The sequence below is a fragment of the Sturnus vulgaris genome, chromosome 13, assembly GCF_052056855.1.
Source record: "Sturnus vulgaris isolate bStuVul1 chromosome 13, bStuVul1.hap1, whole genome shotgun sequence".
Lineage (NCBI taxonomy): Eukaryota > Metazoa > Chordata > Aves > Passeriformes > Sturnidae > Sturnus > Sturnus vulgaris.
In genome coordinates, this window is record NC_142255.1 from 765,231 (window position 1) to 786,527 (window position 21,297).

The 21,297-nt window shown below is 47.6% G+C and overlaps 1 protein-coding gene across 2 annotated transcripts; it reads right to left on the reverse strand.

The window, feature by feature from the left end:
- Positions 1 to 779: 779 nt before the first annotated feature.
- On the reverse strand, positions 780 to 19,862 carry SORD (sorbitol dehydrogenase). Of its 2 annotated transcripts, none has more exons than XM_088172286.1 (9): positions 19,672 to 19,862; positions 15,966 to 15,999; positions 15,092 to 15,256; positions 12,785 to 12,944; positions 10,096 to 10,214; positions 9,790 to 9,855; positions 3,483 to 3,658; positions 2,569 to 2,690; positions 780 to 1,811 (listed from the first exon to the last, which is right to left on the reverse strand). In XM_088172286.1, exons 3-9 carry the CDS (start codon positions 15,240 to 15,242, stop codon positions 1,646 to 1,648), a joined length of 960 nt encoding a protein of 319 aa, XP_088028412.1. In that variant the 5' UTR covers positions 15,243 to 15,256; positions 15,966 to 15,999; positions 19,672 to 19,862; the 3' UTR covers positions 780 to 1,645. The 2 variants fall into 2 exon arrangements, with proteins under 2 accessions (XP_088028412.1, XP_014745501.1); XM_014890015.2 differs by lacking the exon at positions 19,672 to 19,862 and adding an exon at positions 19,340 to 19,473.
- Positions 19,863 to 21,297: the final 1,435 nt, after the last annotated feature.

A 21,297-nucleotide genomic window follows, 5' to 3' on the forward strand; every position in this document is an offset into this window, starting at 1 on the left:
CCTGTAGTTGGGTCTTGAGCACCAGGAGACTTGTAATACTTGTGGCAGAGTGCTGGCCTTGCTCCTAGCACAGAACATTAACTCCAGCCCACTGGAAAATGGGTTAAGTTGCAGAGAATTTCCCCTGCACTGGCAACATACATGGAGTCAGGGGTGGGGGATTATAGGCACAACCCCACTGATTATATCCACCAGACCTACTGCCCCCAGCAATGCCCCCACTGTGTCAAAGCCCCCAGCAAGACCTGATGAGGGAGCAGATCAGCCAAGGACCCAACGAAGCTCAGCTGTGGGGATAACTCCAGCCCTCAGGATGCTAAACAGCCCCCTAAGACTACAGAGAGCAAGTTTCCATTTCCCAATAAGAACAATCTTGCAATGGGCACTGGTCTTCCAGCCATGCTAATGGAGATCCCCAAAGGACAGGAGTTGGGATGGCCTTTGAATCCCCAGCCATGCCAACAGGGTTCCTCCCAGCATGGGAATGTGCTGAGCATATATTTTGACCACTTATTCCAGCTATAGAAAGTTCCCCTGGGTTATGTCTCATCCCTGTAAAATTCAGCGTGGACTTGGGGCCTTCCATCTTTGCCAGGATTAACTTGGCCACATCTGGAAAAAACATGAGATTTCATTTCCAAGCAAAGGGTTGTTTGAGGTTTCACAGTCCTGCCAACACTGAGCTCAACCTGCACACTGGTGAGGTTTAGGTCTGCACAGTCCCCTGCAAACCCTTCCAACCCACCACCCCACACCTCAAAAGACGCATCTGGAAGGACTCAGGCAGCCAGAATTTATTGAGGAAAGTTCAGTACCAGCCCAAGGAAGGAGCTGATCTCTCAGTACTAAAATTAACACGACTGTAATCAAAGATTAGATTTTTTCTGCTTCATTAGTACCTTGTCTGTGGCTCACAAACTCAGCAGGAAGGCTTGATATTCCCAAATAATTACGATTTGTTCGCAGTGGTAAAACCTCTGAGTGATGCTATCCCCTCATGTCTCACCTGTTCTCCCCTCCATGTCAAAAGCAGCAGTGCCCCCCAACAGCCCTTTCATGGGAGGCACATAAATACAGGACCCCAGTTTCCCTGCCTGCAGTGGTCCCACAAGGAGCTGCTGGGGATGACACAGCAGACGTGGTCCCAGCTGGCCTCCAAGTGTCACAAAAACCCAGTTCTGAGCTTTGAGAAGAGCGTGGAGAGAATGACCTGAATGTGCCAGTGCTTCCCATGGAGTGGAGAGGGCCAGGCTTTGTTCCACAGGCTGTAGAGTCCCTGAGCACTCACAAGGGAAGGGGAGATATTCACATAGGGCTGTCTTGCATCCAGGGATTGCCATGCAGGAAATGCTGCAGCCAGGGCAGTGCGGGGCGGGAAGGGGGAGTGCCAGCACCTCCACCCTTGCTGTGCCACATGCCAGTGACACCCTCCCTGGCCAGGCTCTCCTGCACATGTGAACTGTGAAGAAGAGCCACCAATTCTGCAAACCATCATCTCGAATTCAGCATTTTGATTCAAACTATTGGCTGTCCATTTGTAGTTACTTGTTAATGATCTAATGGTGAATCCCAGTGCCATTCACCCTCATTACATGTGATTTTCTAGTTACAGATAGCAAGGATGAGGGCCAGGCACTAGGACAGCTCAGGGACTCTGATCAGTGGGGTCACACTTCAGCATGACTTTGACCCCTTCACCCCTCTTGGTGGTCTCAAAAGCCTCCAGAGCCTTCTCCAGGGGAAAACGGTGTGTAACCAAGGGCTTTACATTGATCCTCTTGGATGCGAGAAGAGCAATGGCCACAGGCCACCTGCAAGGGAAGCAGAGAGCAGGGGATGAGAGCAGCCACTAGTTTGGAGTCTAAGAAAAGAGCATGGAGCAGCCTGGATCATCACAGTTATTTCCTTAGCCCAGAGAAGTTTTGCCTGCAAAGAATCTTCTAGGGAGGGAAGTATCAAGTATCTGGTATGGGAGGGCCAACTGCTCTGGGCTGTTGAGCTCTGAGAAGACAGGCACTCTACATAGACAGTTGAGAGAGCAAGTGAAATCTCAGGAAACAAGTGAAAATCACAGGAAACTACTACTTTTGAAGCCCCAAATGAAAACTAAAACCGTCATGCTCCGCTCTCCTCTTGCCCGGTGTCTTGCCTGCACACTGACCATGGTGGAGTTCAAACTCATGGACTCAGTGCAGGGAGAAAAAAGGAAAAGCCTCAGTCAGCTCCCAGCCTCTTCTCTGGCACAGAGTCCCTCATATGGTTTGCATTGCCACTACATTTATAATCATAGAAACATTGAGATTGGAAAAGGCCTCCAAGATCATCAAGTTCAACCACGAATGGGCCAAATCAGAGCAATAGGGATACAAAGCGATGCAGCAGCTAATCTAGTTCCCAAACGGCCTACTTAATAACACTTCTCATTTTAAGAACGAGGGTGACAACATCCCATAAATCCTTCCTGAAGAGCTACAGATTAAGAAAAGATACTTTCTCCATTAGCAAGAAAGTACAGCTCTGACAAAATTTAACTCAGAGACACATCAGCCTCCCTTGCACAAGACTCACGTGTTGCAGTAGCGGAATATCCCACGGACATCCACTTCCCGCACAGCAGCATTCACGATGGGCACTGTCACCATCTCAGGCCCCAGCCCCACCAGAACCACAGTCCCACCAGAACGAGTGGCCTGGAGAGCAAACACACAAACAGGTTACATTTTGCAAGAGCTTGTGCAGGGTCTGTCAAAAATAAAGCCACCCTTTGTGGCTGCAATGGAACTGCCTGAGGCACAGCAGAGAAGCCAGAGAGAGACAGGATGCTGTCAGGAGTCTATAAGAGTGGAGCACATGGTAGTCAAAACTAAAAATGCAATCTTTTGAAAAGATGTGAAGGATTTTGGTAAGAATTCAAAATTCTTATTCTGAAAAATGGCTGGCATTTAGGACTATAGAAAGTACTTGGGGATTTCAGTGGGAGAGACTTAAAACTAAGATCCTGATGCTCTACTGGAATTTCTCTTTTTGCAGTTTGTCCCATTCCCCTCCTGTCCTTTCAGTATGTAACTCCACATTAACCTTCCCCCCATGCTCCTGATAGGATGTTCATGGTAGCAAAACATCCTTTTCTTATTTGCTTCTTTCATTGCTTCTGGAATTAATTTTCTTGATTATTCTTCTTATTTGGAGCTAACTTCAATGGAGAATGCTGTCCTACTTCCTGGGTTTGGGGATCTTACTGGAGTCTCCTTGGTAAGTGGTTAAGCACCCAAGCATCAAATCAAACTGTCAATTATCCCCATACTGATGTTAACACTTTAATTGTCTCTCTTTGTTTACAATCTAAGGAGCAGATTCTCTCCCCACACCAAGCCCACTTTAATTTAAGCACTGTGGGAGTGAAATAGCTCATTCACTGAACCATCCCAGAAAAAACAGACTAACACCATCACTGGTCTGCCTTTGTAACAAGTGGTACTCACATAAATTCCAGCCTGGATACAGGCTTGCACTCCTGTGCACTCCACGGTTATCTCAGGCATGCAGCCAAGCACACTTTCCACTTTGGAGGCCACCTCCTGCGGGGTCTCATTCTTCACCTGAATGGTGAAATCTGCCCCCATCTCCTTGGCTTTTTGCAGGCGAGAGGCAGATAAGTCTGTGGAAAGAAAATCAAATAAAGACCTGGAGCATTATGTGAAAGAGGAGGAAGAACCTGAACCTGGCATCTGCTCACTACATGCGTGCACAGGACAGTGCACAAACAGAAGTGGTGAGGATTCACTCCCTCTTGGCAAGCAGAGAATGATCATAAAATCCTGGAATAGTTTGGGTTGGAAGGGACTTCAAAGCACCAACCCACATGGAAGTTCTATTCCCTGGCGTGGGCAGGGACAACTTCCACTAGACCAGGGTGCTCCAAGCCTTGTCCAGCTTTGAACACTTCCAGGGATACAGTAGCCACAGCTGCTCTGGGCAATCTCTGTGAGGGCCTCATCAACCTCACAGGGAAGAATTTCCAATATCTCATTTAACCCTGTCCTCTGGCAGTGGGAAGATATTCCCCCTTGTTCTATCCTTCCAGGCCCTTCATCCAAGTTTCTCTTCATCTCTCTTGGAGCCCCTTTAGACACTGGAAGGGGCTCCAAGGTCTTCCTGGAGCCTTCTCTTCTACAGGCTGGACACCTCCAGCTCTCCCAGCCTGGCTCCAGAGCAGAGGAGCTCCAGCCCTCCCCTTCATTATCTTCATTCTCCTCCTTTGGACCTGTTCTAACAGAGCCACATCTTTCTTGTGCTGGGGGCTCCAGGTGATGAGGATGATGAAGGCCGAGCGATGAGGACAACTTAACGACAGAGGAGATGCCAAAGGCTCCCCAGCTGCAGAAAAGGGTGTGCTTCAAAGAGGCTGAAGCACAAACCCACAGATGAAACCCACACCATGCAGAGCAATGTCTGATTGAAGGAGCAGCCACCACCACTAGACTGGGGAAGTGTCTTCTAAGACCAACAGATTGTAGATGGCCCAGTTTCTCTTTGGTGCTGCCAGAACACTGAGAGTGCATCAAGAAAAAGCAGAAGCCCAAGTTTAACTCCAAAGGGCACTCACTGCAGGGACACCACAAGAAGGAACCAGATCAGGAACAGCTGTGGCCAAGCTATTGTGGTTATCCTGGTCGCTGTCCTGACACATCAGAGCAGAGAAATCTCAGTGCAGGCAAAGGCAAAATGCAGCAGGAGACCAGGGCAGACGGGGCACCTACTCCACCTACCTAAACCTGCCTCTGTAGCTGCTCTGCCCAGTCCCTCTGGCAATGAGTCTGATGAAGCAGCTTCACTAATTCCCACTGGATCTTCATCCTCTAGTGAGAATAGACTGTATGAAACCCCATTGCACACATTCATCAAGTTAACCTAGGGAATAGCCTACAGTGAGGCAAACCTCCACCACTCCTGTATTTTTCCTTCTTGGCTGTCCACATTATTTACTTCCACTCTAAAGGACACCTCTCAAAGAGCACAAGCCAGGGGCAAGGTTGCTTGACCCTGCTCCTTGACAACCCAGAAATCACCCAGCTGTGGACAGCACCAAGAAATCTTTCCAACAGGAGACAACAGGCTTGGAGGATCATTAATGTGGCCATTTCACTTCTAACAGTACACAATAAGAACAGACCATGAGCTCTCCAAGGGCTTTCTCAAGGAACCCTCAGCACATGCCTTCAGATGAGCAAACTGCAGAATGCATTCATTGTAAACACTCAGTGTGTCTGCACTGTCACAGACCTGTCCTGCTCTTTACCCTCCTTGTAGCAGCTCTGAAGGATGCTGAGCATCTCTCAGACAGCTTTTGTCACAGATGATTGAGCAGGCAAGCCCATGAAGAAAAAAGGGAGTGGATCTGGTAATAAGGTGGACCTGAGACACTCCATTAACACGGAGCAACAAAGTTGGTGATGATAAACATCTCTGAGGGCATGGCTGTACTCCTGTACTCTGTTCTGAGGGATCTTGACAGGGCTGCAAGTATCGCCTGAAGAGCCATGGGGGATTTGTACCACAGACCAAGCTGTCCTCCTGGGGCATCCCACATCCCCTGAAAGAAATCCACCTATTCCTCTCCAGGTACCACTGGTAACCAGGTCACCTCCGGAGATGAGGACGTGTACAGATGAGGAGAAGAGTGGGATTTCCCAGGAAAGGATCACCTCTTTTCCCTCCACTAAAGCAGTGGCCTACAGGGGTCTGCATGCTGGCTGGAAAAGATGCACTGGAAAAGATGTAACAGACAAGATTTCCTAAACCCAAAATTGAGGGGTGGTCTCCACCCAGAAGTCCTAGGCTTGAAGAGTCAGGAAACTATGCCTGTGCTAAGGGCACACACAGCAAAGAGGAGAACATTCCTCTCACCAGAGCAGAGTCTTCAGAGAAGTCAGAGATGGGGTGGGGTGAAAATATCAAGGGAAAGAGGAAGAGGATAAGACCAGTTCTCTGACTCAGCCACAGTCCTGGGAGCGAGTCAGGACAGAGGCTCTACCCTGCCCATCCCACAGCAAAAATGATGGCACTTACTGGCAGGGCAGGGGATGGACAATCCCCCACGGGCAGCTGGAAGGCTCGGGATGCCAAGTGTGGGTACACCTACCAAGCTGAGCACCCAGGAGAGCTGTGGAGGGCATTTCAAGAAGGGGTAACAAAGGGTAATAAATGCAGACAAAAGAAGAAAAGCCAAGGCTGAAAAGAAAGGGAAGCATAGCCCTGGAAGCCCCAACATGGGCTTGCTCCTGTGGCTGCAGGAGTCACGTGTGTCCCTCCCAAGCTCTTAGCATTGGCCATGTGTGGGGCCATGCTGAGAGACCTCCCATGCACCAATTACATGGCCAGGGGCCTTTTGAGGCACCTCAAGTGCTATGAAACACTTTTGCCCAGCATGCTTGGTATCTCCCAAATCTCGGTGTAAGGAAAGGATTCTGCAGGGGTTCAACAGTCCTCTCAAGTAATGACTAAATTTCCTGTGAAGTTTGGTCTCACAATAGCAGCTCACAGCAGACACAGCTGGATTCTACCATTTTTTAAATCTGCTGAGTCACCAATGTATTTTAAATTATAGATATATATTTAAATTATTATATATGTATAATATATAAATATATAAAATATTATAGACATTCTATTCTATATTTTACTTATTTACATATTTTATATATTTCATACTTTCTCTCTGGTAGAAATAATCCACAGGCAGTGCCCTAGAGTAAAAAGGCAGCCAGTGCATTTCAAAGGGCCACAAAAACACTCTCAGGAAGCAAAAAATCCCACATCTTCCCTGTAGTTGGCCTCTGGTTTGCTGACCTGCTCAGGAAGGAAGCCCTGGGTCTAAGCAGCACATGGAATGCAGCAGCAACACTGTCAGCCCTGGTCAGGGCTGCAATAACATCTCAGTACACCTGAGTCACCAGGAAGCACTTAGTGAAGCAGACAGACCTGTAGGTCACTGGATCGTTCAGAGCTCCAGGCACTTGTGAGTCTTGGGAAGGATCAAGTCCTTCGGACTTCAAACTCACACAGTTCTTGGGAAACTGGTCAATTAAACAATTAATGGCTTGCCTCTAGTCAGAAATTTGTTTTCACTTCCCAGCCCCTGGAGCTTATTAAAATTTTGATTGCTTCCAATGAAATTATCAAATTACACTTAAGTTACTCATGATGGTTTATGAGCCAACTTAACAGGCAAATAAATAGTGTATTATTCTCAGGTTTTCTGTGTTGATCTATTTTTCTCAAAGGAGCTGAGCTCTGTACAGTTACTCACCTCCCCTGACCTTGAATTCCAGGGTTTCTGGAGGCATCAATACCCAGAACTTCAGATTCAGATAGAACAAGGAGAATAATTTCCCTCAAGTAGGAATTATTAAGTGCACCTTCAGTGACAGACAGTGCAATGCAAGACAGCCCAAGATGAACACCTAAACTGCCCCTTCACTTACTGGGGAGGAAGGCTGATCTTTTGCATGTATCTAAGGAGAAAAGCAGCTTTTAAGAGCAACAGCAAGGCAGAAGGACAGGAGAAGGTCGCCCATAAATATCAATCACACCCAATCAGGAGTGGAGTGGAGAAAGACACAGACCCTTTGGTAGAGTAGATGAGGACCCATGAAACAAATTGGTCTTCTCACCCAACTGGCATCCATTAAATATATCAAACACTCCAGATGAGCCAAAGACAGAAGCTGTAGGAGCTGAGTTCTCACAAAAAAAGCTTTTCTAAATATTTCTATACCTGTGAGAAGCTTGTCAAAACAAACACAAACTTTTAAAGCCATAAGTGCTGCACAGACAAAGTTTGTCACAGACACATGATAAGAACACAGGACAATGAATTCAAATAATCTGGTAGCAAAGTACTAAAGAGCCTCTGTGGACAGACAGACGCCTTACAGATGTTGGCTCCTAAAGCCAAAACAAAAAGCAGTTCCTTGAGACAGGCAGCAAAATCTCCAGCAGTAGCAAGCCAAACCAAACCCATTCCTCAGCTCATGTCACACGCAAATATTTGATTTGGGACAGAACCTTCATGGGTGTCTTTGAGCACCTCAGCCAAACCCCTGTGACCTGAAAGAGACATCCATGAGTCAGAATCAGCACCTAGGCTAGCACATGAAGATATGAAAGGGTAATTCCATGTATCCAAGCTTGCTGATCCTACCAACCAAGCACCAGGAACCTCCTGTAACATGTGACAGCCAGCTCAGCTGGCCCAAGGTCCCCATCAGCAGCAGCTCCTGGTACTAGGAATACATACCCAGGCTGGAGCAGGAATGAGGGGCAGACTGAGCCAGCTGCTTCAGCCCCACCAACCCCCACTCACCAAGCCTTCCCCACCCAGGGAATGGGCCACCCCCAGCCCCTGCACCAGTCCAGCACCACCTGGGCACAAGGCTCCTTGTGTGTGATTCAGGAGGCAGAGCTGTTTTTCCTGCTACAGCAAACATCATCCTCAAATGACAACACTTCACAAAATCTGAGGTGTGGACCAATCATATTCATCAAGAACACACACCTGCAGGGTGAGGCCAGAACAGCTAAAAATGCCCTGGACTTGACAGCAAAAGGATTAAGGGAGGAGAAGGCAATAACAAGCCTTTTGTTTTGACCTGTGCTACTGAAGGATGTTTCAGTGAAGGCAAGAGGGTGGGACCTGAATTTTATCTCTTGACCCAAAAATGGAAACACAGTAATGGAAAGGTCAAAATTACACCTGGCTCAAAGTATGGGAGGTGACTAACAGCCTTCTGAAAGGTCCAGATCCTTTAGGGCTTTGACATAAAAACTGCAGCAATCTGTGCTCAATGTCCAGTGGGACCTCTAACTGCTCCTGCTGGCCATCATCACTCAGAAAGATTGAAGAGTAATAGTGGGAGCTGGAAACACCATTTCCAGACCCTGTTCAATTTCCCCACGTGGAAATTTCAACCAGAAAACATCCTGAGGTTATTCCAGCTCTTTATCCTTCTGAGCAAGATACAGAGAGAGAGGGCCTGAACCTTAAGAAGAGCTAGGAGGAGCTGGGCTTGGTTAGCATGGCAAAAAAAGGGGGGGATGGAATGGCTGTCTCAACAACCTGAAAGGCAGCTGCAAAGGTGATGAAGACTCATTTCAATTCTTGCATCAAGGGGAAATCTCTGTGAGTGACAGTTTGTGAGTGGACCCTAGAAAAAGCTTCATCATTAAGAGATGCAAAACTGGAGAAAGTATCTAGAAAAACGGGATCTCCTTCCTCAGAGGTTTCCCTGACAGAAGTGGACGAAGACATTCCTGCAAGCAGCAGCTCATTGTCCAGGATACAGTTATGCAATGAATACCCATTTCTGAAATGCAGAGACCCCAAAAAGGCCATTTCAGTCACTGTGGATAACCAGTGAAAAATGAAACCCCCAGCAGGAGCAGACAGAAGGGCAGAGAAAGACAAGCGGAGAAGTACAGTGTGGCTGCACACAGAAAACAGTGTGCAAACACTGTCTGGGCCATCATCCAACACTATCAGAGACAAAAATAATCTGCCAAGATTAAACCTCCCTGAAAGGTGGTCAGGTACTGGAACAGGCTGCCCAGGGAAGTGCCTGGAACTGTTCAAAAAACATGTGGATGAGGCATTTATGGACAGGGTTGAGCTTGGCAGTGCTGGGTTTATGGTGGGACTCGATGATCTAAGTGCTTTTTTCCAACCTTAATGATTTTGTGATTCTATATAGTGGGAAACAGGCACACTCTGAAAGGATTAAAAGGACTTACCTGTAACTACCACGGCTGCTGCACCCATCATCTTAGCAACAATCACATTAACAAGGCCGATTGGTCCTGGGTACAAAGGGGAGAAAGAGAACATGTACCACTGCCAGGCAGCATCAGCCCCACCTCTGAACATGCCCAGAGTTTAGTGTGTTCTTGGCCAAAGGAGGCTTTGGCAGCCCCAAGGTCCCCCTCATCATGCCTGTGACTCTGCCATGACCCACCCTTACAGCAGAGAGCAGAAGAGCCTGAGCCTGCCCACCCCTCCCAGAAGGCAGGGAACCCAAGGATTGACTGTGACCACTGTACCAGAGCCAGATACGAAGACTTTGCTTCCCAGAGTGACTCCCGCTCTTTTGCAGGCATGGATTCCCACTGAGAGGGGCTCGATAAGGGCTCCTTCCTCAAAGGTGACATTATCTGGAAGCCTGCAAGAAGGAACAGCTACCAATGTAGTTTATGAGGGTGAAGACCAAACAGGGGTGTAAAACACAGTGGGACCGGTGTGTGTGTAAAACACACTGCCACCTGTGGTCAGAGAAATATGCTGGAATATGCTTCAAGAGGTTCCATTGCTTCTTTCCCTCCTCTGAAGCAGCATCAAATGCACCTGAACCATTTATCAGTGAGGTTTGCCCAAGCACCACACCCAGGGACCCACAGACTTCCCCACATCAACCCTCCAGTACTTGGTGAATCAGCAAGGACTCCTTTGCCACTAATTCCTTTTGGAATAAAGCCCCCCGGCTGCATATGTACCACCCTGAAGCTGTCCTGTGGCTCATCCAACAGTGAGCTCCCTCACCCCTCAGCAGAGTTGAATCAGCTTCTAGAAAACATCCTGCTGCCAATGGTGATGCCACCAGGAAAGACATCCAGATCCAGGTCTCCCTGTAACAGCTAGGAGGATCACCTTCCCTGATGCACCAAATGTTTTAACAAGTAGACTGGTCCCAGCATGCACCCCCCCAGCAGTCAGGGACAATGTGTGCAGTGGGTATCAAACACCTTTTGGACAAAAACAGCCTTGTAATGCAGCCAAACATAAGTGATGGAAAAAAAGCAGAGGAAGTTAAACCCTTCTGAACTTCTGAAAGAAATAAATGTCAGCCCCACAACACTGCCCACCAGCAAGCCACCGGTGTGGGTTCTCACACAGCTCAGGGAGTTGTGCCTGCTAGGTGGGGTCTCTGTGACAGCACTGGGAAGCTCGAGGTCAGATCTCAGCCAGGCCAATGCAAAGCCAAAGAAATGGAAATAATGGCTGCAGGAAGACACTGTAAGATATCTGCATATCCCTTATTTCGAAGAGGATTTAAAGGTCTGACTCCAAGAGTTCCATTGTCACAAAGTTTGGCATCACGTTTGCTACTTTCTGGGTTTGGGCACTGCCCAGTCTACGGGGAGGGCAGCTTCACAGCATGATCCCACCTCCATCAAGTTACTCAGAGCACCCAACACAGAATCTGTCCACCAGCAGGACACACGGTAACTGCCCAAATGTGCGAAAGCTCACTGAGCTCAGCCATCATCTCTTCTTAGGAAATTTGTGCTGGCAAAGTGACCGCATGCCAGAGAATCTGCTCTACATGAGCCAGTCACAGCACTGCTGATCTGAAACTGGGAGCACCAGGTCCAGGCTTTGCATCCCAAAGAAAAAAAAAATTAAAATAAATCAAATAGCCAAAGTAATATTTGCTCAAATTGGAGAAAAAAGCAAAAGCCTGGAAGAAGCCAGCTACAAACTGACCACTTCCTCTCAAGCAAAGACTTGTGTTGTTGTCAGAAAATGTTTTTTTGATACACAGGAAATCTATGACAGTGGGTCTGGACAGTGAGATGCTAATCCCATCCAGACCAGCACCTCATCCTGACGGCAGCTGCTTGGTATCTGTTTTGAAAGCTTCCTGCCTCAGGACTCTCAGGAGAAGAGCAGTCAAGTGCCTCCTTCTGACTGACACAACCCTGAATCCTTTCTGTGCAGACACCAGAGATGAATCCCAAGGACGTTCCTGCTCATGGAAGTACCAACCCCATACACACTGAAAAATAACAAGCTCCACAGGTAGAGCAGCCTCAGGGGGACACTACTTGGGCTATTTTTAGCTCCTGGTTAAAGGCACTTAAGTGGTTATAACATCATACAAGTTTTTTCAGGTCTTTGGAGTATTTGAGGCCCTGGTACAGGCTGCTCAGAGAAGTTGTGGCTGCCCCATCTCTGGAAGTGTTCAAGGTCAGGCTGAATGGGGCTTGGAGTAACTTGCATTAGGGGAAGGTGTCCCTGCCCATGGTAGGGGGTGGAAGAGTTTTAAGGTCCCTTCCAAACCAAACCGTTTTGGGATTCTATGATTTGCCAGAGCGTTTAAGCACAGATTTGCTTCTAAGTAAATATGCCAGTGCTGCCACAATTAATAACATATTCAAGTTTGCTGAACTGGACATAAAAACAGATATGTTGTAATGCTGGTAGCTTAGTGGAGGCACTCAGAGACACATGAAAAAAACAGCTCAGCAGGGCCACTGCTTTCTGTTCCTACTGTGCTCAAAGTGGGATGACTTCGTTTCAAACAACAGAGTGAGATGTCAGCAGTCACCCTGGTGTTTCCTGAAAAGCAGCAGCTAAACTCAGCTCAAAAAAACAGACAAAGACCTTCAGGCATCGGCCTAGGAAGGCAAGGGTATGAAAAGAGACAGGAAAGAAACCAAGAGCAGGGAGCAAATGGGAAAAGGAAAATAAATAAAGGGTAAACCAGCAGTGACATCCCAGGAGACATGTAAGAAATGCTTATGTCTGGCACCAGAGGGGATGAACTGCCTGCCTGACAAACCCTTTGCAAAGTGGCTGCCATCCAAGCTTAGGCATGTTATTTATGGATCAGAAAGCAATAAAACCTGTTGAGATCACATAAAGAGTGTTCCAAAGGGCCAAGAGGTGCTTGCTGCAGCTAATCTCCCCCCAGGGAGTACATATTTCTCTGTGGAGGGAGCATGGACTGACTTGTAGCAGTAGCTGGCACTGTGCTTGTAGTAGCGGCACAAGTTCCCATCGTCGGGGGGTGTGGCGCAGAAGAAGATGGTCGGGGACAGGTTGTAGCGCCCAGTTTTGCAGAATTCATCCATTTCCCTTGGGACACCTGGCTCGATGGCCACACGGTCACCTGCCAGGATGAAAGCAGACGGAGTGGATCAGGGACAGGGTGGCACACAAGTAGGAGTAGCACCAAAAAAGCACAGAAACACTGGCACCATACAGGCAGGAGGGACATGAGGAAGGTCTTGCTGCACACACCAGGCTGTTTCCCAACGCTCCCTTCACAGCAGCCCCATCACTAAGATCTTCCCAGGTACTTGGAAAGAGATGGTGGCACAGAGGCACAGACACAGGTCAACCACACACACACCTTCTTCCAGCTGCCTTGCAGCCAACCTCGGCAGATGAAGGGGCAGCCCCCAGGCAATCATACTGTGACCAGATATTTTGATGAATCTGTAGAAGAGGAAATACTGAGGATAGAGCTGGTGAGCTCGGCTGGCCACCACGCTACCACAGATGGAAAGGGCTGTTCCTTGGGAATCGTAGAATCATGGAAGTATTTGTGTTGAAAGGGACCTTAAAGCTCAGCTTGTTCCACTTCCTACCATGGGCAGGGACACCTTCCGCTAGACCAGGTTGCTCCAAGCCTCGTCCCATCCAGCCTGGAACACTTCCAGGAATGGGGCAGCCACAGCTTCTCTGGGCAACCTGTGCCAGGGCCTCATCACTCTCACAGAGAAGGAAGCTTAAGGTGCAGAACACCCAGGAGCCTGGCAGGATTTATCTGGGAACAGAGACAGCTTGGTGCTACAACAGAGTAGCCCAGGGTGCTGGAAGGACACATGCCACAGGACAAAGAACTATTATTTAATTGCAGTCACAAAGCAGTATGGACCAGAGAAAAGAGGGTGAGTCCAGTACAACTTGCAAGTACATGAGGGACACAAAGCCTCACATTTATTTGGCAGAGGAATCAGAGCCAAACCTCTGAGCAAACCCCTCCACCAACAGACTTTCAGGCAGATGTGGGGATAAGCAGGACGGAAGTAAAGAGCCATCTAGGTCACTACATCCCCTCTGAACTGGCCAAAAACAGGTGTCTGACAGGACAGAGGCAGAACAAGCACATACTGAATACTCTCCCAGCCTCGCATTATACACAGCTGTGAGGCCTCCCAAGTTGCAAGTGGTTTGTTTGTATTTAGTAACACTCAACAACTTCTCCTCCTTCCACCATGTAAACTACATGGTCTGCTACATCTCATGCAAATGCTTCACCTCACTGTGCTTTGCCCTCATGCTAGAGCAACCAGAGAACGGGAAACCTGCTCTCCCAGCCCTCCACGAGTCCTCACATCCTTGAGTTGTCTCTCTAGCTCTCAGCTTGAGCTCCTGACTTGGACATTTGTCAGAGATGCTGCTCCACATGATCCTCTGAATCTTTCTCACTTGTTTTACATCCTTTTGGAAAGGAGGAGATCAGAACTGCATGCAGAGTTCCAGATGTGCACTGACATCCTCTGAGTCTCTGTCCCCTTCCTAACAGTGATTTGCATTTTCACTGCTGTGGAGCCAATGCTGCTATGCCCAGTGTCAGCACCGAAGGTCTATCCCTTCAGCAGTGATCGTCGGCACAGCATTTCAGATATGAAGCTGGTTTTGTTTGTTCTGTCGTGGATATCCCTTTGGGTTTGCCTGCATTGAATCTCACCTGCATCTCACTGGTACCTCTCAGGTCTGTCTGTAACTCTTGCTGGCTCTCCCCCACGTCCTCGCCACCTTGCCTAAGTTGCTCTCATCAGCAAACTTTGCAAAATTCCGCGCCCAGTCCATTTTCTAGGATATTCATAGCGAGCTGTGGAGGCCCCACCACAGGGCCTGGAGCAGCTGTTCCAGTGACCTCTGCACTGCAGGAGGCCATTCACTCCTTCAAGAACACACACAGAGAAGAAACACTCACAGCAGGTTGTTGGTAAGAGCTACAGGTGTGGTTTCTGAAGGTTTATCAAGCTTCCTTAAAAGGCAACTTGTACCAGTGTACACTCTGCTCTGCATTAAAATACAGGCCAGCTCAGCTCAACATATCCTGGATAAAGCTGCCTAAGGAATAGCATATACTAGTGGCCAAGATGGGTGACTAATTGCAGTGCAATGACACTTTTTGAAGGAGGTCACACTGTGAATTCAGAACTTCAGATAAATTTACCTGTTACAACACATTCTCAGGACTGATTAGGAGGAAAACAAACAAATGGGTTTGGTTCCAGGTACCTGGTTTCAGATGAGTCACCCCAGAGCCCACTTTTACGACAGTCCCGGAAGCTTCATGTCCCAACACCATGGGATCCTTGACAACAAAATCCCCAATTCGACCGTGCTGCCAGTAGTGAACGTCAGAGCCACAGATCCCAACGGAATGCATGCGCAGGAGGACCTCTGCCAGAAAAGGAGGGAAGGTTCCTTGTAGAAAAACTGACTTTCTTAGGCACTCAGATAGCAGCACATGGGCTGTCCCTGGGACCCAGAGCAAATGCCAAGCCAGTATCGACAGATGCAAATTTACTGGCATTCAACCAACACACCAGAATTTTGAGTGGCACGTTCATGAGCTACCTGCTGAAATACAAAACTATGCAATGATTCACAAAGCAAGAAGGCTTAAAATAGGGTAAGAAAAAAGCTAATGCCAATAAAAATAAGGCCAACAAAGTAATACAAATAAAGAGGGATGTTATTATTGCTGGAGAAGGAATAAAATAGCAAGTCGATTTAATTTTCCCTTCTCCCAAAGTTATAATTTCAGCTCCAGAGAGTTAGTGAATCAAATTTCTATCAGCCCATATCCCCATCCTATTAATGTTTAGTCCTGCATAAGATCACCTGACATGTCCCAAGCACCATTTACTGTAACATACATGAACTGATGCAACAGGAAACAAAAAAGCCAAATAAAGGAGTTTATCTGTGACTGCTCCAGCTCTTCTTTTCAGCTGGAAAAGCAGCATTATCTGTTTCAGCAACCCAATCATTTTTTGGATAATTTTGCACTTCCTCAGAAATATTTTATATTATCAAGAAGCAACAAAAGAGAATGAGAAAACAATGAGAGAAGAAAGCAGCCAGAATCAATCATCTATAGACCTACCATTAGGACCTGGTTCTGGGATTGGACGGTTTTCCTACAGACAAAAGAGAAAAAAAACCAAAAAAACATTTAGCTGCTTGTTCATATCCCTGGGAATATCTGTGGAAACGTAGCTCTGGTTAGCTCAGGTAAATCTATGACCAGACAGGGTTTTTGGTTCTGTCTGCTCCATAAGACATGGCTGTGCCATGTGGAGCCCGCTCCTAAGCTCCCCTCATTTTCCATGCTCAGTGGAATAGCACAGGTAGCTGCAGGAGTAAGCACGCTGCCAGCTTGTAAATCCACTCTCTGAATCAGTTTGCAGTAAATTCATTTTCCCTGCCCAGACAAGAGACACATACTAAATTTCCCTGTAGTGGAGCAGCCCCAAGTTTCAGCTGAATCCTTCATCCATCCCACTGGCTGAAAAAAAATCACCTTCTGTAATCAGGAAGATTCTGAACCACCTGTTCTATAGTCTTAATATTGCAGTGGCTTTATTATTATTTTAAATAATACAAATTTTTTTTACTTCATAATCATAGAATAACAGCATCACAGAATGGTTTTGGTTTGGAAAGGACCTTAAAGCTCATCTCATTCTACACTATCAGGGATACCTTCCACTAGACCAGATTGCTCCAAGCCACATCCTTGAACACTTCCCAGGATGGGGCAGCCACAGCTTCTCTGAGCAACCTGTGCCAGGCCTCACTAACTTGTGTCAGTAATACATAATTTACATATATTATTGATACATAATAATTTATAAATAAAATGTACATAACGACTTTTACCTATTAATGTATACATTCACATTCTCTTGTAATTGCCTTGGCAACTCTTTATGGGGTGAATTATGAAACTAAAATTAGAAAAGTGGCCCATATTACCCTTCCACCCAAACGGTGTGCAGGGCTTTTGCCCTCACCAAGCTCTCTCAGCTGCCTCAAAAGCCAAAGGAATAATTTTGCTGAGTTTTACAACATCAGGACAATACAACACCCACCCTGTCTAAGAAAAGCCCCCCAGAGTAGTGCCAACAGTAAACTCTTAAAAAATCTTTTGCTGCTCAAACTTTGAGAAGCACTGTTCTGCATTTTAACTATTTAAATCCCCACATATTTCTCAACTCCTATTTTGTAACTCAGCATTCTAAACATCATGGAAAGACAAACTCTGGAAACATGCTCTCATATGACTCAACCAACTTTTCCATGTTCAGACCGTATCTGCAATTTTTCTGTGTGGTGGGGTTTGTTTTGTTATACTGAGGACACAGCCCAGAGCATTATTTCTAAAAGAGGTCAGTCTAGATGTAGCCTTTTATAGAAAATGCAATAAGCACAGGATCTGGTGACACACCAGAGGTAACAGACCACCTCAGACTGATCAGAAAGTCTACAGTGAGAGATAAAGCCAACTTCTATCTGAAAATGTGTGTGTGTAAAAATAAACTGGCCCACTTTTTTTTTTCCTTTTTTTTTTTTTTTTTTTTTTCTTGGCAATAACAACTGTGCCCAGAAAATGTAGACGTCTTGGTGGGAAGTGAATTCTCCAGCCTGATTTGGAGAAAATAGGAGTGACCAAAGTGGAGAACACCAAAGATACAAATTCTGCTTGTTGTCTGCTGTTCACTGAGAAGTTCAGAAATGGTGACTGGTAAAGTAAACACAACAAATATTTTCTGTGAAAGGAGACATGGAAAGAGAGGCCATGGTACAAGTATAAAACCAATAAATCCTAAATGGACAACAAAGAGGAGTGTGTGCAACTACCTAAGGACAAGAGGAGAGTCAACAAAACAAAGCAAAAACATTTTCACACAGCTCAGGGATCACAGGGAAATACGTCCAAAAATCAAGAAGGGTGTGGGAATTACAGGAAGATGGCTTCACCCAGCTTTGGGTATCAATAACAGATAGCAAGTTCAGAGTTCACGGCTGAGACTACTCCTATGACCAGTAGGTCAACACGGAGAGCACCACCCACATCAGGGAAAGAAACTTCAGGGAAGCCCAGGAGGATCACACAAGGCGCTGCCAGTGAGGCAGGAGGGCACTGGTGACCATCTCTAAGGTCTCCAGCAGTACAAATATCCAAGGAAAACTCACATGTCTAGGTGTTAGCCAGTTTAGAGATCAGCAACACAGATGCGATGGAGACAGTGTCCACCTTCACAAGTCTCAGACACCTTTCTCAAATCACAGGGGTTTGGAAATGTGTTCTTGAACTAGAGGAACCACCTCAGTCCTCAACCCATTTTGATTTCTTTTGGTAGTCAGGCTACATGTAATTGTAGCAAAAGCAAAATTGTGTCAAAGGAGCCTGAGAGCCACCTTGGAGCCACCAGGAGCCACCTACACAGCACCGCTCAGGCTTTGGCATGTGTTGCTTTAGCTAGGCAGGAATAGCAAAAAAATCAACCTCTTCCCTGGTAATCATTCCCTAAACACGGCATGTATCTAAAGTCTGTGTGTTCCGCAGGGCCCTACTGCCAGGACTCTATGTACAGAAAGCTGCCTGCCAATGTCTGCCCATAGAAACCTTCCTTCCCCTCTTTGGGCACTCGCCAAACGGAAAAACGCAGCTCTCCAGCAGCGCCATAGTGATTCAGCACCCAGAAAAAGCTGAGCATTAGCAGCCAGAGAAGCAAAATAAGCCTAAAGTACTAAAAAAGTACAAAATAAAAGCTCCCCCTGTCCAGGAGGGTCCTTCAGCACCTGCTCCCCCTAAACCCTCTGTCCTGCTGCTCACCTGGCTCCGAGAGCCCAAAGAAGCAACAACCAGCCTCCATCCCTGCTCCCTGGAAGGGCCTGTCTCAGCTCTGAGAATGCGAGCAGGGGGTGAGGGGGGGCAAGTTTTTTGGGATTCTGGGTTTCAGGGATAAACGTTCTCCACCCAGAGCTGGCAAAGATCTCAACTTTGTCTTCTCCTGTGTCCTCTAAGAGCGTTCTGCAGCTGAAACCTTTCCAGGATTGGAAAAACAGAAAATTTACAGGATAAGATACACAAAGTTGCCAGAAACAGCTAAAAATAGATCATGCTTCTGATACTGTTGCATCCTTCTGCCTGCTTGAATGAGTGTATCTATAAATTTATTTCCCTTGCAAAAATGTTGCATCTCCCAGGCACACGAGGGCTGGTGCATTTTTTCTTTTTTCCTGTCTGGGTCATTCCCCGTAACGCTGTAAAACGACCACAGGCTTCCCCACAGAGGGGATGGGAGGGCTCCAGCCATGGGGCAGCCCCGAATTTGGGTCCCCGCGCCCGCAGGCGGCCCCGCTCGCAGCGGGGGCCGGTTCACGCTGACACCCCTAGCGCTCAGCCCCAGACCCGCGGGAGCCGCTCCCTCCCCACCGCCCCCGCCCGGCCCCGGCTCCTCCCGGCCGTACCAGGCGCAGGTCCCCGGCTCGGTGAACCACCACGGCCACGTTCTGCCCCGGTGCCGCCATGGCTGAGCTCGGCGCGGCCCCAGGTTCAAGGGTCGCTGCTGGGGGGGCCGCCCTCGCCAAGGCCCCCGCCCGCCCACCCGCCGGGCCCGGCACCGCCCCCGGCACCGAGCGGGCACGGCCGGCTCCAGGCACGGCTCCAACCCGACCCCAGCGCCAGGCCCAGCTGCGGCTGCAATTCCAGGCCTCAGCCCCTGCTCCAGCTCCAGCCCCACTTCCAGCCCCAGCTTCAGGCTCAGCCCCGACCCTAGCGCCAGCTCCAGATCCAGGCCCACCTCCGGGCCCAGGTCCTCCAGCTCCAGGCCCCAGCTCCAGTTCCAGGCCTCAACCCTTGCTCCAGTTACAGGCCTCAGCCGCTGCTCCAGCTCCAGCCCCAGCTCCAAGCCCAGGTGCAGCCACAGCTCCAGGCTCTAATCCCAGCTCCAGCTTCAGTTCCTGCTCCAGCCCTGGGTCCCGGTCCAGTTCCAGCTGTTAAAAAAAGGACTGCAGTATGGTATTGGCTTTCACATTTATATATTAATTTCTAGCATTGATCATAAGTATTTAGATATAGTATTATACATACCTTTATTTAGCTGTTTGTTAGTATAACATAACCTACCAGTTTAAATATGTACTGCATAGCTTATAGAAATAGTAGTGTGGTGAATATACGGTATTATAGGCCTTAACTAAACACTAGGTGCTAAAATACCTCTATGTAACCAAAACAAATGGTGTAAGGCAATCATGTTACCCCCGCTTCTCCGCTGACTGAATTCTCCAACTGATAACATAACCATGACACAAACCAGAGCACCAGAGGACAATTAGCAAATACCATGTTAAATTTAAAGAGGCCATACTAAGTCTTTATCAGAGGACATAAAACAGGATGGAGGCACAAGGAGGAATAAAATATATTAACTTGACACACAGGACATCATGCAGATAAGCCAGAGTATGAAAAAAACAAACAGAAGGATTCCCAAAACATCAAATAGTTCACAAGAATGCTTGAATAATGTATGGACTGTATGAATATGCATGTACCTCAGCAATGTAACAGTACAGATAACATTATAGGGACTACTGGTGTATTCTTTGGCTGTTTGCCAAAGAGACTTTTGTCTCTTATTTTATTCCCTATTAAACTTAAAAAAAAAAAAAAAAAATCTGTAGTGTTATTTTGTTTTTCACTGAGCCTCACTACCCCCCTGGCTCCAGGTCCTGGCTCCAGCTCCAATTCCAGCCCCAGCTCCAGCCTCTGCTCCAGTTCCAGTCCCACCTCTGCTCCAGGTGCTGCTTCCAGCCCCAGCCTCATCTCCAGTCCCGACCAGAGCTCCAGCTGCAGCCACTGCTTCCAGGCCCAATCCCAGCCTCAGCTCCAGCTCCAGGTCATGCTGGTGACAGCACTACACCCTGCATTTTGACTAAAATGTGCTTGCCTGCACATGACACAATTGGAATGTGGTTATCTCAACTGCAGAAATAGCTTTTTGGGAGAAAAAATTGACATTTCAGGGATTCTGGGTTTTGGGGAAAAGACTTTTTCTGCTCAAATGGAGTTGGCAAACATCTCAAATAGATTATCCCCTCCAGTGTCATTGAATCATGGACTCATGGAATAGCCTGGGTTTAAGGTACCCACAAGAACCATTGAGTTCAAGTCCTGTCCTTGCACAGGACACCCCAACAATCCCACCCTGTGCCTGAGAGCATTGTCCCAGTGCTCCCATAGCTGTGGCAGCCTTGGGGCTGTGACCATTCCCTGGGGAGCCTGTTCAGTGCCCCACCACCCTCTGGGGAAGAACCTTTTCCTCATACTGAACCTAACCCTCCCTGACACAGCTCCAGCTATTCCCTTGGGTCCTGTCATAGGTCACCAGAGGGAAGAGCATTCTAAGAACATTCTGTAGCTG